The sequence below is a fragment of the Gavialis gangeticus genome, unplaced genomic scaffold, assembly GCF_001723915.1.
Source record: "Gavialis gangeticus isolate Ggan-Ray unplaced genomic scaffold, GavGan_comp1, whole genome shotgun sequence".
NCBI lineage: Eukaryota > Metazoa > Chordata > Crocodylia > Gavialidae > Gavialis > Gavialis gangeticus.
Genome location: NW_017729013.1, coordinates 10,872,080 through 10,890,719, shown reverse-complemented (window position 1 = coordinate 10,890,719; position 18,640 = coordinate 10,872,080). Strand labels below are relative to the sequence as shown.

Sequence of the window (18,640 nt, the reverse complement as noted above, 5' to 3'; positions counted from 1 at the left end):
CCATGGCAGGGGGTCGGACTTGATGATCTTCTCAGGTCCCTTTTGACCCTACTAACTATGAAACTATCACATTTCCATCAAGGAATGGCAGGTGCCCTAGGGGCGAAGTGGGCATGGTCACAGAGCTTCTAAGGAGCGGAGCTTCTGGACCACCCCTGGAACCACGATATGTGACACTAATACGAAGATCTATGGTTATAAACTGGAAGCTGGACAAACAACAGTATAATACTTTAAATCAAAAGGCTGTCCAGGGTATAATCTTTGACAGTAAATGGTACAGTGTGAAAGCTCAGGTTTGCTCTAACAGCAAGGGTGCCAGACTCTAGAATTTCTCTTCAACTTACTTGGCTCAGCATTTTGTGCAAGATAAAAGTGAAAAGATGTCAGAAGTAAAGCTTTAACTACAACAACTATTTTCTGTTCTATATTCAAGTTTGCCAGGAGTTTTTTCAGTACATCTGCAGAGAAAAGCATCGCCCTGAAAATGTCAGCCAATTTCTAAGACACTTAAGAAACCTTTGTCAGAGGGTGTGGGAGGAAAGAACAGCATGACAGTTTCCCAAAAAAATACTTGGCACAGCTTGTTAATGGCAGAAAGAATAACGCGTAAAACTTGTCTTGAATTAAAGATCATTTTATGAAATAAGGCTATGACAGGAAATCAGGGTTAGAAGCTAGCTGGAGAACTGGAGAAAAGTAGGATTGCAAGAACAATTTTTACTCCTTTAAAGATACTTCAGCAGTTATGCAAAAGTATCTTATCAGATATAACAAAACAGTTAAGTATTCCCTCATTACAATCCCCTTCACCTTTCCCTGTACAAATCCTTTTAAAACAAGTGACTGCTACATTATATTAAGAGTATACTATATTTTTAAGGGGACAAATACTTTGAAAAATATTGTTTAAGCAGTCAGAATTCAGTTGTCTCCTACTCTCACAATCTAAATGGAGTTCATTTTATGACCATTATGTTTTATATAAAAATTAGTTTGATTTAAATATTAATTGGGTACCATGATTCAAGCAAGCTGCTTCTCCCATCATGGGATAGACTACAGAGTTTTCTCAGATCCGGTTGCACCAGAATCAGATTACAGACATCTTTTAGGCTGCCACCAATGCAAACACTTCAAGCTGTATCATTTATTAGGTATTTTACCCGTATGCCACTGATATTATGCAAGTAAGGTATAAAATCTTCAAAGCACTACATAGGTTTGCTGGTGTTATTTAGAAATGCAAATCCTAAACAAAAAAGGCTGGTAGTCTGAAGTCCTAATTTACTGATCAAGTTACCTGAGACGTTTGATTCAAATACATTTTACCTTCCATCAAATCATTTTCAACTCTATAGAATGCTATCAATGACTCAACCAGCATGCCGCCACTTTGAGCATGTTGTTATTTAAATACATGGTTTTTGTAAGTCACAGTTATACAGGGCTCCCCACCCCCAACACATTTCTATAAAAAACATTTTTCCTTACAGATAATGTACTACACCTGAACTTGCAGCTGCCTCAAAAGCATTCATACAAATGGCAAAACACATCTACATCTGCTATTTCCTACTGCACAGAAAAGTAAAAGCTTGACTGAATAATTCCTTTTCCTTTGTCTTTGTAGAGGAATGCTCCTCGAATCAGGACAATGTTTTGATGATCCTTGTGCAGTAGTTTGTTCTAATTCAGTATTACATACACAAGCTGCCTCCTTTCAGAACAGAGCATTGAGTCGATATATACCCCTGAATTAGCAGGGAGGAATAGAAGGGTAAAAAAAAAACTTCTCTCCAAAATTTTAATCCTCAACATAGGCGTTAAAGCAAAGGACTAATCTCCCTACAAAAATACATACATATGTTTGTTGTTTCTATGGAAAGAGAAATAAAGTAGCTTTATGAAGTGTTATGTTCAACACACAAGCAAGAATCCAAAAGGAAACTAAATACGAAAAGACATTTTTCTCAGTTTCTCAATTTAAAATACAAGATACCTAAAAAGAAATAAGGCACAAATTTAACTCCATAACTATTTGAAGTATGTTGTAGATTTTGTAGCTCCTTTTAAAAAATAAGGTCATGCTGGGATACCTTAAAATAGACCTTTTTAAAAAATTCTTTTATCCAGCTCAAATGCTTCTATTCTTTATTCATTACCTTAACTCTGGTAATCTGCTACAGTTTGGCCACTTGCTGAGCCACAGAGTTTGGACTCTAACCAGCTTCCAAACACTCTTCAGGAAGTATTCTGGGAAGCCCCCAGTTTAAATAATTTCCCAGCCAAAGGCTACTGATTAATTATGAATCTTGTGACAGTAGTAGCTGTGCCAGCTAAAATGCACAAGAATCAAGTACACAGAAGAGGCTAACAGATAGGCAAAGAAGAAAAAAATGAAGGTTCTGCTTTTGCTACTCTAAACTGGCATATCAGTCCTCTCAAATTATTGTGGCTTTTTAGCTGATATGTACTGTTTAAAAAGTCTTTTCCTTTTCAATGTAAGCATAGTGGATTTCATTTACTGCCACATCTGTTCTTTTCAAAAGGGACACGCTTAAATCTGAATCTAGTCCATTTAAAAATAATAAAGTGATTTCAACTATGACACCTGCCCAACTGTTGTGATTTTGCCATGCGATTTTTATTTCTGAAGTGTTTTTCTCTAGCCTGTTGCTGTGTGAAAGGCTTACAAAGAGAACAGAGAAACAGACAGCGTGAAGTGCTGTCAAATATACAAAGTAGACAATCTAGAAAATCCTTCTCTCACAAGTCTTAGGTGGCATCAACAACAAAGAGTAGACAATACATTTTCAAGCTGCTACTCCTTATTATCACACTATAAAGGAGCTTGCCATTCCCTTGTCAAAGTGTATAAAACACATAAGTCTATTTGGAAGACAGTCATTAAACTGCTAGTTATTTTCAACTGTGCCAGCTGATTGTGATAGAAAAGCTAATATTTAAGGAAAGTAAATTTTACTTTGCTTATTTACTACTTACTATTTATTACTTACTAATCCTAATTGTTATATTTTGTCCTTGAATCAAGTGCCTCCTTTGTTGCATGTTTTGCAAGCTCTTGGTATTGGCTTCCTGTAAACCAGTGATTCTCAACTGAGAGATCTTTTTAAGGGTATTCCAGCACCTAACTCCTGTTTAAGGAGGTAAGTGCTCACTCCTCACCACACCCAGCCCCTTGTGGCAGAATGGGCAGCCCCTGTCACTGACAGCTCCCATAACCCAGACAGCACGCTCTGCTGCAGGAGGGTGGGGGACATGGGACCAAGCTTTTTGACCTGAATCCTCCCCTTGTTTCTCTTATTCTCCCAGGACCAAAGGGGAAAGCAGCTCCAGTCCCTGAGTGTAAGGCCCTATAGGAGCTGCTGTGGCAGCAGGGGCTGCACTTGCCCCCTCAGGAACAGAGGTATATCTTTCTACTAGGGCTGTGCGAATCTTCAGGTGCTGATTCAATTCGGAGGAGATTTGGGCCGATTCCGCGGCTGAATCTCCAAAAATGAGTTGAATTGTGAGACCAATTAAAAGGTCCAAATCGATTCAAAGCTCTCTGAATCAATTCAAAAAAGATTCTGAGAGCTTCGGAGATTCAGGCAAACCCGCTCACTGCTGCAGAGAGCTAGACCAGGACTCCATGCCGGTAAGTAGGGGACGGGGGAGGGGGGACTGGAGGATGCATGAGGGGAACATGGGGGGACACCTGCCAGGCCCCATCCTCTGCCTGCTCCCCCAGCCCCAACCCGCTCTCCCAGCCTTCCATGGCTGCCCCACTCACCCCAGCTCCCAGCTCTTTAAAAAAAAAAAAAAAAAAGCTCCAGACTCACCAGATGGTGCAGTGGCCTCAGGGCTTCTGGGGGCTTGTGGCAGAGCCCCCCATGCAGCAAGGGGCAGCAGGGATCACCCCCTGCCTGGTAGGAACTGGTGAGCAGGGGCTTTTATTTTTTTAAAGAGCCAGGACCTGGGGCTGGGAAAAGAGGCAGGGGATGGGGGCTCGTGATGGAGCCCCTCATGCAGCGGGCAGGCCCCTGATCTGTCTGCCAGATGACAGGAGGCTGCTGCTACCGGCTGGGATCGGAGCTGGGCGCACCTTGTGCCAACCACTGGGAAGATTTGTGCTGCCGCTGGCCCCAGCCAGCAGTGACAGCATGCTGTCATCTGGCACACACATCTGGGGGCCTGCACCCCCAAGAGGGCTGCAGGGCCTGTGCCGGACTCCTCCCAGGGGCATGGGCCCCCAATCTGCCTGCCAAATCACAGGAAGCTGCTGCTGCCACCTGGGACCAGCGCTGGGCACAGCCCGCACCCAGCACCAGGAAGACTGGTGCTGCCGCTGGCCCCAGACGGCAGAACCAGCCCCATATCATCCAGGAAGCATATTGGCGGCCTGCACCCCTGGGAGGAGTCCGGAACAGCCCCACAGTCCTCCTGGGGGTGCAGGCCCCCGGATCTGTGGGCTGGATGATAGGAGGCTGCCGCTGCTGGCAAGTGACAGGAGTTTTCCTTGAAGTGCAGTTTCCCAGAAACCTCTGCACCTATCTCCTTGAAACTTGGCAGGTTTCATGCCCTCAGAAGGGGCAACCATCCTTGCAACATTCATCTGAATCAGGCAAGAAATGACAATGTTTTAGGCATTTTCATGATTCTCCATTATAGCCTACGGGCAAAACATCAAAACAGCGTCGAAACAGCGAAAGTTTCAATGAAATGAAACAGAACTCGAAACGAAACACTGTTCCATTGAAACACTGAAACAGAAGTCGAAGCAGAGTGGTGCTGTTTCGCACAGCCCTAGTGTTCACTACTTACCTTCCTAGATGAATTTTCGAAGTGTGCCCCGCATCCTTTGCAACTCTGTTCAGAACCTGTAGGAGAAGGGTAGGAGCTGTAACCTGGGTTGGAATATGCCTGGGATCTGGGACCGTGTTGTGGCTGCTGCTGCATCTCTTCAGGTTGTCCATCCAAACAAAACCAGTTACAACAGGACGCCCACATAGTAACTAATAGAAAGAGGAGAAAAAAACACACAAATTACCACACAGGAGGCCACCTACCCACTACCCAAGTGAGGGCCAGGCACAAAATATTTATAATTCCTTTATTAACTTACTGAATAGCAAGGACACAATCTTTTCCCCAAAAACTGTTAAATTCATGCAAAAAACTTACATAAGTGCAAAACATAACAAGCTTTTTACCCTTAAAGAGAATGAATGTTACTAGCATTCTTCCAAGCTGCTCATTAAGATACAGGGAAGATTAAGTTTAAATTACACTCTGTCCTCTATGGATATTCTGCAGGGCCTCTAAGCCTCACTGTTATTGTGAAGAAGGGAAAATTGAGAGGCACTGGAATTTAAACCTCATGGAGAGAGAAGAGACCCATGTTCTCACACATGCATTGCTTATGTAGAACTAATTGCAAGACCCTAGCTGGATCTCCTTTAGCTACATTTAGGTTCTGTGTATAGAGCTACTTCAGCTATCAAATAAAAAGGTTGTGGAAAATGACAATGGAGGTGCTTCTAAAGTTAGGCTTTCAGTCTTCAGCTTAAAAAAGTGGACAACCAAATGGTATAAGGTCAGTGACCGTAACAGGCATTTATACACATTATTTTGGGGGGGGGGGGGGGGGGAGTCACCACTTTAATTAAAGCACCCAGAGCATCTCATGTATTAGCATCCCCATGCTGAAAAATGGCAGCAGGGGTGCTTTAACTAAAGATCATCGAACAAGCACCCCCACATGCTAATACATGAGGTGCTGGAATCTGCTGGAGACAGCAGCTACAAATTAATCGAGTCTGTTCTAACACACTGTAATTACAGCATGTCAAAGCAGCCTCTGCATGTGTATAGGTGCCCAAATTGCCTTGCTAACACATGAAACGTCCTTACAATGAACAATGTTAGCCTCTGCTAACTTACATTTACAATTAACAGTTAACTATAGAGAAGCCAGATGCTAAAAATTCATAAATGCCTCCTCCTATCTCTTTCCTTGAAGTTCTGCTAGTTGGATATTCACCTATTCCTAAAATCCTGAGTATACAATGCAAAATGTTTGCTCCTGTATTTACTCAAATATAAGATGACCCTGAATGTAAGATGACTCCCTAATAATTAGATTCTATATATGGAAAATGCTCTCTGCCCTCCCCCTGCCCTGCAGCTTTCCTGCCCTCACCCCCACCCATTACTGTCAGACATTGCTCCAGCTCTGTTCCTCCCAAGCACAACGCGGGAATGAACTGCACATGACAGTAAGGGGTAAGGAGGGGGGCAGGAGATAACTGTGGGTCTGACTCTAGCCCTGACCCAGACCTGAAGCAGCTATCTGCTCCCCACTTCCCCCCCTTGTTAATTTAAAATGCAAGAGGCCAAAAAACCGGACTTTTAAATAAACATGCCTTTGTCCATTTGCATATATGCAAATAACTACAGGTACCTATGCATGCATTTTAATTTGTTGCAAACTGCTGCAAGTTTTAGTACAGGTACTACATAAACACACTTCTGAACCTAGTACAAACATTTTTTTTCATTTCATTTCAAGGGCCAAATCAGTTCCAGATTCAGTTGGGCAAAGCTCAATAGTCAAATTCCAAAATTTAACTGAGCAGAGCTCAATCACCAAGTCTGTGTGGCTCTACCATAGGGCAAGTATCCTCCCTTTCAGACCCATCGGTCTGGAGCTTTGGAAACTCTCCAAATCTAAGCAGGCATCCTACTAGGCCCAGAGGCTTTGGGGTTCAGATGCCTCCAGTCCCACTTGATCTGACCCAAAGACTGAATACAAACTATGCTCTCTCTTTTTTTTGCAAAAATGTCTATTGATATATCTATCGAGATATGTTTAACTGTACCTCTAACAACATGTCTTGTGACAGCTATGGTTCATTTGACAGTCCAAAACACACTTTTTACAGTTGCATCATTCTCAGTCCTGTTACAAAGACCGCACCAGGCACCCGCATTCCCACATGCCCATGCACTCATCACTGTCACCTTGAAACATCACCTTATCATATAGTTTAAGGGTTTTGAACATTTTTTAACAAGTGTACCCCTTCTGTCTCCAAGTTTCAGCTCATATACCCCTTTATAATTCTTTCTTGTTTTTAATGTGACAATTATGTGATATAAGGCAGGCTACACTAATTAACATCAAATGTATTATTAATATATGCATTAAATATATAGATCATAGTTATGCCACAACAGTTTGGGCCTGGTATGCTGTTGGATTAGTACATAATAGGAAACAATATTGCAGCCCTTAATGAAGCGTTTGCATAAACTCGTTTCTGTATAACAAAGTTATTATGATTGATTATTATTGAGGCAGGGACAGGGGCAGGGGTTGCACAGCCGGGACGGAGTCGTGAGTGGCTTGTTCAGAGGTCGCGGGGGGGAGGCAGCTCCCGCCACTACATGCACCCTGGGAGGGCATGGGGGCGTGTGCCCCAGATCTGTGCACAGGGCAAGGGCAGGCTGCCACTGCAGGCTGGGGCCAGGGCAGTGCCAGGCTCTTCCTAGTGGGGGGTTGGGCTGGGGCTGTGCTTGGGGCGGGTGGCAGCAGTGCTGGGAGTGGGGGCTACGGCAAATTGTAATGAGGGTCAATTTGTCACATGAATGGGCACTTCATAAGTGCTCTGAAGCCATGCACTTCTGTCAGTGCACAGCTGTACAACACTTTCAATAGCCCATCCTGCAACAAACTGTCAGGTCTCTCACTGCCCAAAGTGTAAGTTTTGAAGCTGGGAAGGCTGCCTTCTTGGAGACAAATGATGTCTCTTTGTTGGTGGTCAAAACATTGCTGAATAATGCCCCATTTTTCTTTCTTTGCTAACGTTCTCACATTCACAGGCTATTTGTGTCCCCATTACCAATGCTGTGAGAAGGAGGGGGGAGCGGCTACCACGTTGCCTTTTTCACTCTCTGGTCTTTTTGATTCTTTGCTCAGGCTTAGGTTCAGGTTTTTCCCCAGCCTACCAGGGTCATTCTGGACTTTAGGCTCCTTTCTCTTGGAGGAAAGAGTGACACCAGGGACCTCTCTCTCAGTGCTATTTGTTCCAGTCACCCTGTTCCATTTCCTTGGGCTCAGGGGGTTCCACTCCATCTGCTCTGTCACCACCTCCATCTTCTTACTCCAAGGGTAACAATAAGGGTATGAGCTACAAAGAAGGCCTAACAACCCAGAAATAGCCACCATAAGATACAACAGGTGCTAAGAGCAAGGGACAGAAAGTCGAACATAGATGTGCTCCCCAGCATAGCAGCAAGGCTGTGTGGAAATAAGTCTTCTACAAGGACCTGCAGAATAATAATGCAGAAGGAAAACAGGGACTTGAACAGGCAAGTAGCCTACCAGGCACTCTCCATGTGGGTACTGAGAAACAGAGAGGGGCAGAAAAGTCTGCTGAACTGCCCCGGCCAAACCTGCTGTTGGAAGGCAGAAACAAATTGACCACCTCCTTTGGTACTGCCCATACGCCAAGAGGTGTAGAGGAGAGTAATTTTACTCCTCATGATGGTGAAAAGGGTCAAGACATTGACCACAGAGGCAGTGCTGTTCAGGCACTTGATCAAGGGGCAGGGGACCCTGATAACACACTTGAACTAGTTAGCTTCCTGCTTCAGGAACGCCCTGTTGAAGACCAGGAACCTGCTTATATACAGGTACACAAATCTCTCAGTCAAAGACTCTGTCAAAATGGGACTGAGTAAGACAGAGGTACTACAAAAAGGAACAGAGGGCTTGGGGCAGAGCAGGGGGGCAGAAAAATCAGAGGCAGTTTGGCATGATTGTAACGGGTAAAGGTGATAGCAACGGATGCACTTATTGTGATGAGGAGCTGATGGTATAGTGGTGTATGCATGTTAGGGACTGTCTGGAGTGGGTCAATTGATCCCCTTTGCTGGGGGATGGGGAAACTCCAAGTGGAGCATGCCTGGGGACTGGCACACAGGAAAGCTCCCACATGGAGGACACTAAGGTAACTGTTTTTGAAAATGCTAACGGAACGGTTCTCCCACAGCATCTCAAGAAATTGAGGGTGTCAGGGGGCCTCAGCTGCCTGTACACCAATGCCAGAAGCATGAGGAACAAGCAGGAGGAGCCAGCCCTCCTGTTCTCTAGTGGGGCAATATGACCTGGTAGGGATCACGGAAACCTGGTGAGACTCCTCACATGACTGGAGCATAGCCGTAGAGGGCTATACCCTGCACAGAAGGGACTGAGCAGGGAGAAAAGGCAGAGGGGTAGCTCTCTATGTGAGGGAGCAGTACATATCGCTGGAGACTGACATTGGCTCCAAAGATAAGCAGCTTGAAACCCTCCAGGTTAAGCTTCATTGGGGGAGGGGGGCGAGGCGAGGTGAGAGGGACCTAAGTGTGGCCATTTACTACAGGCCACTGAGCCTAGGGGAGGAGCTGGATCTGGAGTTCTCTCAAGAACTGACAGAGGCCGCACATGCAAGAGACTTGGTTGTCATGGGTGACTTCAATTACCCAGACACAGATTGGAACAAACTCTCGGTTACGACAGATCGGTCATGTAGCTTCTCAACTGTAATCAAGGAGCTCTTTCTGACCCAGGAAGTGCAAGAGCCAACCAGAGGTACTGCTCTCCTAGACTTGGTCTTGGCCAAAGGAGATGATCTGGTGTATAGCTTGAACATGAAGGGTAGCGCGGGCGACAGCAGCCATGAGCTCATCAGGTTCACTGTTCACCACACGGCTGACAAATCAACTGGCAGGATTGAAGTCCTGGGCTTCAAAAATGCTGACTTCAACAGGCCCAGGGCACTAGTAGTGGAGGCGATGCAGGACCAGGGACAGAAGGCGAATGGGGTGCAAAAAGAGTGGTCATTCCTCAAGCACATGATTCTCGAAGCACAAAAGAAAACCATTCCCATGAAGAGGAAAGGTAGCAGAACAGCTGGCAAGCCCTCCTGGCTCAATAGGGACATCGCGGTCCTCTTGAAAAAGAAAAAAGAGGCATACACACAGTGGAAGCTAGGGACAGTCCTCAAGGAGGACTATACTACAGTGGTCCGCACTTGTAGGGAAATGATTAGGAAAGTTAAGGCGGCAACTGAATTTAAGTGAGCCAAGGGAGTCAAGGACAATAAGAAATCCTTCTTTAGGTATGTACGGATCCGAAGGAAAACAAATGGAAGCGTGGCGCCTCTGCTTAACACCTCAGGACAGCTGGTAATGGAACCTCAGGAAAAAAAACTGAACTCCTGAATGCCCACTTTGCTTCAGTATTTCACCGAGCCAAGGGGAAAGACAACCGAAATAAAGATCACAGAGGGCATGATGGGAATGATAGCCTTCCCACTGTGGATGCCGAGCTGGTTCAAAACCAACTAGAAAAGCTAGACATTTATAAGTCAGCAGGAACCAGATGGCCTTCACCTGAGAGAGAGCTGATGGAGCTGGCTGAGGTCACTGCAGAACCCCTGGCACAATTCTTTCAGAAATTGTGGCACACAGGGGAGATCCCCGAGGATTGGAACTTTGTGCCCATCTTCAAGAAGGGGAAGGGGGAGGACCCGGGCAACTATAGGCCAGTCAGCCTAACCTCCATCCCAGGGAAAATCCTGGAAAAGCTTACTAAAGAATCTATGTGCGATACACTTGTTGAGAGTAAGATTCTGAACAACAGCCAGCATGGCTTTGTCGTGGGTAGGTCATGTCTTACCAATTTCATCTCCTTCTATGAACAAGTCTCTCGCCACCTGGACATGGGACAGAAGGTTGGTATTATATACCCAGACTTCCAAAAGGTGTTTGATCTAGTATCCCATGATATCCTTGTGGATAAACTGGAAGATTGTGGGCTTACCTGCTCAACAGTTAGTGGGTGGAAAACTGGTTGCATGGTAGGACCCAGAGAGTTCTCACGAACAGATCTGTCTCGTCCTGGCAAGAAGTGGCCAGTGGTGTCCCTCAGAGGTCCGTGCTTGGACCGGTGCATCTAGTTCTGGGTGCCACACTTCAACAAGGATGTGGAAAAACTTGAGATAGTCCAGAGAAGAGCCACCCATATGATCAGGGATTTGCAAGATAAGCCATACGAGGAGAAGCTGAGGGACTTTAGCCTCTTCAGTCTACAGAAGAGAAGGCTGAGAGGGGACTTTGTAGCAGCTTACTGCTATATCCGGGGAGTACATCAAGAACTCGGTGAACAGCTGTTCACTGGGGCACCCCTGGGGAAGACCAGGAGCAATGGATACAAACACCTGGAAAACTGCTTCAGGCTCAATTCCAGGAAAACCTCCTTCACAGTTAGGGTGTCCAGACTGTGGAATAAACTTCCTCCAGTGGTGGTGCAGTCACCTACCTTAGAAATCTTCAAAAGGAGACTGGACAGTCACTTCACTGGGGTCACTTGACTCCAGTAATCTTTTCCTGCCTAATACAGGGGGACTGGACCTGATATTCTACAAGGTCCCTTCCAGCCCCTAACAATCTATGAAATCAATCCATCAATAGATATTTTCCAAAAGAGAAAAAAACAACAACTGTTTTTCCCAACGTGGGCTAAGTGTTTTATAGGCATGCTTATTGTGGTCTACATTCAATTAACTTCATAGTTGGTTTCCATGACTGAGCACATGCTGTTTCTAGCAGCAGTTTAATGATACAATGTATTTAATTGCGGGGGGTGAGGGGGAGGTTGCTGGTATGTGAATATAAGCTGAAGGACTTTTTTCCCCATGCCAACTGGGAAAAAAACTGCATCTTATAAGGCATATTCTGAACAAAATCACATACAAAAGTAACACACCAGAATGAGGTTTATTATATGCTAAGCATACAAGTCAAAAGCATTCATCTGGCTTTCAGTTTTAGAGCATGTGCTACATGTCATTATTTACCAGCAAACACAACACAAGCTGCTTCCCCGCATTCATGTTGTAGTTCCTGGACTATTTTTATACTTCTCCGAAATCAGAGAAGTCTAATCTGTCATTTTCTGTATGTAGCAACTCAGTGTATTCAGTCAACTTTCTGAGCTTCTGGAATTGAACATTCCTTGTTAAGAAATTATTTTAAGATATGGATTTAAGCTCTGTTTTAGCTACTGATCAAGAGTTCTCAGAAGCATTTGCTATAATGTGCTTTACTGAGTCACTGAATGTTTTACTCTAACAATCTGTTGGGACTGATGTTTTTAAACAGTGAAGCTTTTGCAGTTTGATGCAGTTCCAGTAATCTGTAGATCTAGTGGAGTTTTTAATCCTTTCAGTCCCTGCCTTATCAAAGCTACCACTGTCAATGCTGCAGACACAATCCTTTCAGCACTGACAATGGTGAGCTTACAGATGAACTTTCAAACTACCCTGCAGGTTCAGCAAATGTTATCATATAAATGAAAAGCGAGCATCTTGATGACATTGAGGTAGTTCATCAAAGTGTACAATGAAGTAAACTGCATAACTAAAACTATTTTAGTTTGGCCTTCTGACCTTATAAGGAAAACACAATACATGCCATTTTAAAATTTTTGGGTTACATGAATGAGTCTATTGTGCTTATGTCTGTGCACCTCACTTAGTTCAGAAAACTTGCTCTTTCTAAAGTTGATGGAAAGAACAAATATTTGTAGGTGCAGAGACTTTCCTTCTCATACAGTGCCATTTGGAACTATTCTGAAATATGCTAGGGAATAAGTAATTTAACCAGATATTTTTAGATGAGAACATACTGAGGGGGAAGAAATGGAGATTCATCACACAAAAAAATGTTTCAGGATAAGCATCATATTGCAAAAATAATATGGTCATATAGTGCACTAAAGAATGTGGGTTGGTTAACATCACAAGTGTTTAAAACAGCATTAGAAGTCTTTAACCTTAAGGACGGGACTTTATTTAGAACTATACACAAATTAAATAATCAATACAAAGCAAGAAAACTTGTTAGTGACATGCTGTGAGGTCCGACAATAGTGGAACAGCTGTAGTGAGCTAGTCCATTGTTCTGTATTTTACATCCATGCTACTCATTCCAATAGAAAATACAACTAGTTTTCAACAAATACTAGTAACAGACTCTGGTATAGTACCATAATAAAAGAAAATTAATTTAGATTAATCATTTGTTGTAATCAAATCATCTATTGCAGAGGCAGACCCACAGGCCAAATCCGGCGCACCAGGCAATTTCATCCAGTCCATGGGCACCCACCAATTAACTGTACCCTGCCCAGCCCACACACCTTGCTCCAATCCTCGCGCACAGAAAGGCCAGCCCAGCCCAGCCAGCACGCACAGCTTCTGGGTGGGTGTGGCTGCTGCCGCTGCCGAAACCACTGGGGGACCTGCTCAGCTTCCCCAGCCTCCAGTGGCTCCTCTTCCTGTCCTTGCTGTAGTGTTTGCTCTGGGGCAGCAGGTAGGGAAGTGGCAGGGGCTGAAAGGCGGGGGGGGTCTGCAGCTGGGCAGAAGAGCAGGGTATGGGGCTGGGGTGGCAGAAGCACGGAGCCCGCACCCAGGGGGGCAGTGGGAGCTTGGAGCTTGGGTGGGCAGGGTGTGAGTTTGTGGGGTGTGAGGGGGTGTGGGGACCCCCCTCCCACACCCCATCCAATGATGCACAGCTCCCACCACTGGCAGCAGCAGCAGGCCTTTGGGGTGTTTGTTGCCCTGTGCACACACTGCCGCTATGGCAGTGCATGGTTCCTGGGAGCTGCATGTGGCAGCAAGGAATGGAGCCAGACCAGCCCGCCTCTATCAGGCAGGGCTTCCTGTGGTGCATGTGCAGCTCCCAGCACTTGCACACCACAGTTGGAGAAGCCCCGCGTGACAGAGCCAGCAGTCTTCCCCGCTCCCTGCCACCACGTGCAGCTGCTGGGACTTTGCCAGGAAGCAGGGGGTAGGGCTCCTTTTGTAGATAAGCCTACAAAACACCTTTCGTCGACAAGCCTAAGCTTCACCTCATAAACCTACAGGATACAAAAAATTATGGACTAAATACAGACATTGCATTTATTGCACATTATAAACTGTCTGCCATTGGATAACCCCAAGTAACCTCTCTACATTTTACCAACTACATTCAATCACCAGGTCAACATTCCCCTCTTCCTCCCCTCAATCCCACCTACCTGTCTTGCATCTATTAACTCTCATCCCCTCTGATCTTCCCTACCACACATTTGCATTTTCACAGACTTACATTTTGCATATTGGCTTAAGCTTCTGTTCTACCCAGGAGAGAATACAAACACTTAGCAGGCTCTCCCTATGCCTGAAGAAGGGTGTTTTTGCCCAAAAAGTTGCAAAGAACAGTTTTTCCAACTATTTAGTTGGTCTAATAAAAGATATCACATTTACCCAAAGAACCTTGTGTCTGCCTATGCCTTTAGTCCAACACAGCTATAACCAACACCCCTGAAGCATTTTGATTTATACTTTATTAGTACTTCATATTCAACCTTTGGAAAAAATATAAATTGTGTTAAGAGTACCTAGAAAAACAAATCTGCAGTTCATATGTTGTCCAACAGCATAAAATTCAGACATTCAGTAACAGGAGTTCAGAGAGATAGTTTTGCATTGCAGCTCTCTGAATTTTATATGATCTTGACCATCTCAGAAGCATCAATACCTAGAAATGAATTTATAAACTCAGAGAGAACCTGAACTGTGGTTTCCCTGCTTTTAGTCCCTTCTCCAAAGTTATTGAAAAAAATAGCCTTTAGTTTTAAATGTTAAAGAAAAAGCTCTGTGTTATAAAATAAGAAGAAATCAAAACTGAGAAATAAGCAAATAGACTTTTATTTTGAAAGAGTATCAATAGTAGCTCATTCTATTTGCGTACATAATACTAGATTATTTTCAACCTGAAAGAAAATTACAAAATTTGAAAACCAATGCTGACTGTCTGTAATGGAATATTCAGTAGACGTACAAAATGAGGGGCTCACTGACACTAATGATAGTAAGCCAAGAGTTTCATAATCAGCAAGAAGAATTCTGGAGTTTAACATGAAAGAAACTGACAGGCTGCTCTGAAAAAAAGTAAGTTAGGGAGGAAAGACTTTTTTTCCCTGCAAATAGACCCAGAGAAGAAAATATCTGCAAAAATTCAGTATTTGAGAGCCCTCTTCAGGAAACTTGTTGTCAAATGCCAAGAAAAAAGATGAGATCATTTAAAAAACACCTGAACCTTCAGAGGGCTATATGGAAAATCCAGCAAGCAACACAGATTCTGGAGTCTGAATATTTTTATCTAATGCTCCCTCAGACTTCGGTTCAAATATTTTAGTTTGGAAGGCTCAGCATTCATGATGCACAAAACACACTTATGCTTAGATGAAGTTAATTTCAGCCAGAAAAAGTAACTATTTTAGCAGGAACTGTGTAACATATAGAGCGTCAGTAGTACATAACCTCTAGATAGTTAACCAAGAAATTATTTTGTAGTGCTTTCGCCTGCCAAGGCACAGAAATAATATTCATTACGAAACTAATGTTTAGAATCACGGCAGCATAAACGACCTTAAATTCTGATTTACAGACTGACACAATTACAACAGCTCCACACAGCAAGTTCTAGAGAGAAGGAACCAATTTGCAAAGATAGCTGATATAGTATCTTGCCAGTCAATGTGAAATCAACTTGTTTATGGAAAGCAGTATGTTGAAATTTTCCACCATCTTTACTTTTCCAGACAGGAAACAGTAAATCTTTACTGTGAAGCTTCTGTTAAGATACCAAGAAAAACTGATATAAAGACCAGCTGTGCTGAGACGCAGACAAAGAAGTAAGTGCAGCAGGAACTGGAGTCAAGCCCCTGCTATGGACATGCAACACCAGTCAAGCCAGCGCAGGACTTACCAAGGCAGGTCTGGGAGAGCAGCACAGCCCTGGTGCACTGGGAAAGAGGGCCCCGGGGGGGGGGGACCCGAAGGCAGGCAGGCCCAAGGACACAGAACCACGTGCCCCAGGGAGCCTGCTCTGATTGGCCCAAAAAGTAGAGTGGGCCATTTAAAAGAGATGCCGGATGGGGGCTTGGTGTTCAGCATCCCCCAGAGTGGGGAGAAACCAGCCGAGCCAGGACTGTATCATCTGGGGGCAGGAAGAAGACCCAGGCTGCCAAACCAGAGTCACCAAGGCCTGGATCCAAATGCAGATCCAAACTGCTGCTGCAACAGGTAAGTAAAGCAAACATCAGGGCTGCATTGGTCACTTCAGCCACTTTTCAGAAAGGCAAGGAGGGAGACACTCCCCAGGACAGATGGCAGAGACGAGCTGAGTAAGGGAAGGACAGACCTTGACAGGAATGGTGGGGATTAGAACCAAGCCAAGGCAAGAGGAGGCAAAGGAGAGATTTGCCCAGTAAGCCACAGAAAGAGCAGGGGACTAGTGCAGGATTGAGTGGTGCATCCTAACTGATGTATAATATAGTACCTGAAGAAAAAGGGATTATGTCATGAAATTTTAGTGGATTTGTGTCTGATTAAGGAATAAACCGTGATTTATCAGTGTGGAATTAATTACAGCTGGGAAACAGCTGCACAGAGGAGACTGATTTATGATTAGAAACAGTTCTGCCACCTTTACCTCAGCATCTCCAAGGGAGTTACATTTGAAAAGCCTGAAGTAAGGTGAAACAGAAGGCCAGGAGAATAAGAAATAAGTTGGTCCAAGGATCTGTTAAACGAGTTTCTAAGTTTCAGGTGGAAAGGAATTCAGCAGAAGAAATACAAATCTGTGAACAGCAGACTACAGAATCCAGAGGAGTCCAGAGAGTGTACCTGGACAGGCATCCCCATTCTAAACCATCACAGGCCTGAAAGGGGCAAGAGGTAGGGAAGGTGGAGCCCTACAAAAGAACTGTGACCCTGCCAGGCAGACCTTTACCAAACCTCCCCAGAGAAAATCAAACCAGCAAGATGTGGTGGGCAAGCAGGAGAGGCTGACGGAGGTTGGTGAGATTCCAGCACGGGGAGAAGGTCTAAAGTTCAGGCCCACTCACAGTAAGATTCCAATGTATTAATCTCTTGGACAAATAAAGAATTTCTATATGAAAAAGGTTAAATATGCAAACTGTAAAATAAAGATTATTTACAGAGCAGAAAGGAATAATAAACCTAATCAAATATGTTCCAACATTCAAATGCCATTCTTTTTGTATTGGATTAAATGATAAAGTATTATAACTTGTCAATGAAAATGCTAGTTTCTCAAAGCCACACTAATATGAAAGCACAAAGGTTGGAACAGAATTGAAGGATGTCTGGTCTTGCTTTACCACTGACAAACAAATGAACTTGGTATCACAATGATTGACCAAGGACTTTGTAAGGTGCAAGTTTCATATTGATTATCCAATATACACAGTAACTAAGCTCAGAATCTAGCTTTGTCACAGATTTAAAGGCCAGAAGAAACCAATGTGAACACCCTGAGTATCCTCCAGCATAGCACAAGCCATGGAATTTTATCCAATAACCTGTGCATCAAACCAAACCAATCTGCCTTTGGATTAGGAGGACCCACTTTCAGAAGGACAAACCAGATGACTCCAAGTTTACCACTTCCTTTGATAATCTGTCCAGTGGTCAATTACACACAAAGATTTCCATCTAACTTCCAGTTTGAACGTTGCTGACTTAAATTCTGTCCTCTGGATCAATTCTGATCCTCTTTTGTTCAATTAATTAAAGAGCCCCTTGGTGCAAGGGATCTTCTATATGGGCTGCTTTACACTAAGTTCTGCCAGCATAGGTCTACTAGCAAAGCTCCCTTCACTGCACCAACATTAAACATGTTTTTTGCTGGTACAGCATATACTAATACAGCAAGTAAAGTAAATTATACCAGCATAAGCTATTCTATGCTGGCATAATTAAATCTACTACTACCTGGGCTTTTGCAATATGGTTGTACAGGAATTAAAGGGGGGTAGGGTACCACTGAAACATCTGTTCTACTGAAACTTCTAAGGGAAGTGTTATCTTCTATGCACATACTTACAAGGCCATGATTAAATTGCTTCAGTCTCCTTGAAGTGTCCTAGTCCAGCTGTGCATTTATTTTAATCAATATTTTTGTTTGCATTTTCTATTTTTCTACCCCATACTAAATAAACATTGCTTTCAATTTAGGCAAAGTGGTAACACAAATTAGTAGTAGTGCTACCTGCTGCTAGACGCCACGATGATGACAAAACTGATTTATAATCTTGTAGAAGGTCAGGGCAGGATTGAAGCAACAAACTGAAGACTTGCTGAAAAGGTAAAAAAAAAAGTAGTTTACCCCTCTCCATAAAGTGCTATGAGATTATTGTAAAAAGTCAAAATCACAGTAGACAAAGGAGGTTAGACATACAAACACTCCAAAGGAGAATGCTTTCCAACAGGCCTGTGTGAAGCAGCTAGTATTTGCTTTGGATTTGGCTGATTTGGGGGACAGTGATTTGATTTGGTGATTCGAATCACTGTCCCAATTTGATTTAGCCAAATCTCCAAGTCACTCAGGCCAGGCCCATCTCCCACCCACTCTCCCAGCCCCGCAATCCCTGCCTGCCCCAGCTTCCCGCACTTGTTAAAAAAATTCCCAACTCACTGGGTGCTGCTGGGCAGGGGGTGATCCCTGCTGCCCC

The 18,640-nt window shown here is 44.0% G+C and overlaps 1 protein-coding gene across 1 annotated transcript in view; it reads right to left on the bottom strand.

Annotated features, from left to right (window-relative positions):
- RFFL (ring finger and FYVE like domain containing E3 ubiquitin protein ligase) overlaps nucleotides 1-18,640 on the bottom strand; it is a 111,419-nt gene that overhangs the window by 27,625 nt on the left and 65,154 nt on the right. Inside the window, exon 2 of the mRNA XM_019511530.1 lies at nucleotides 4,828-5,018. Coding sequence (XP_019367075.1) covers nucleotides 4,828-5,013 — 186 coding nt within the window. The 5' untranslated portion in view covers nucleotides 5,014-5,018. The remainder of the gene's footprint in view (nucleotides 1-4,827; nucleotides 5,019-18,640) is intronic.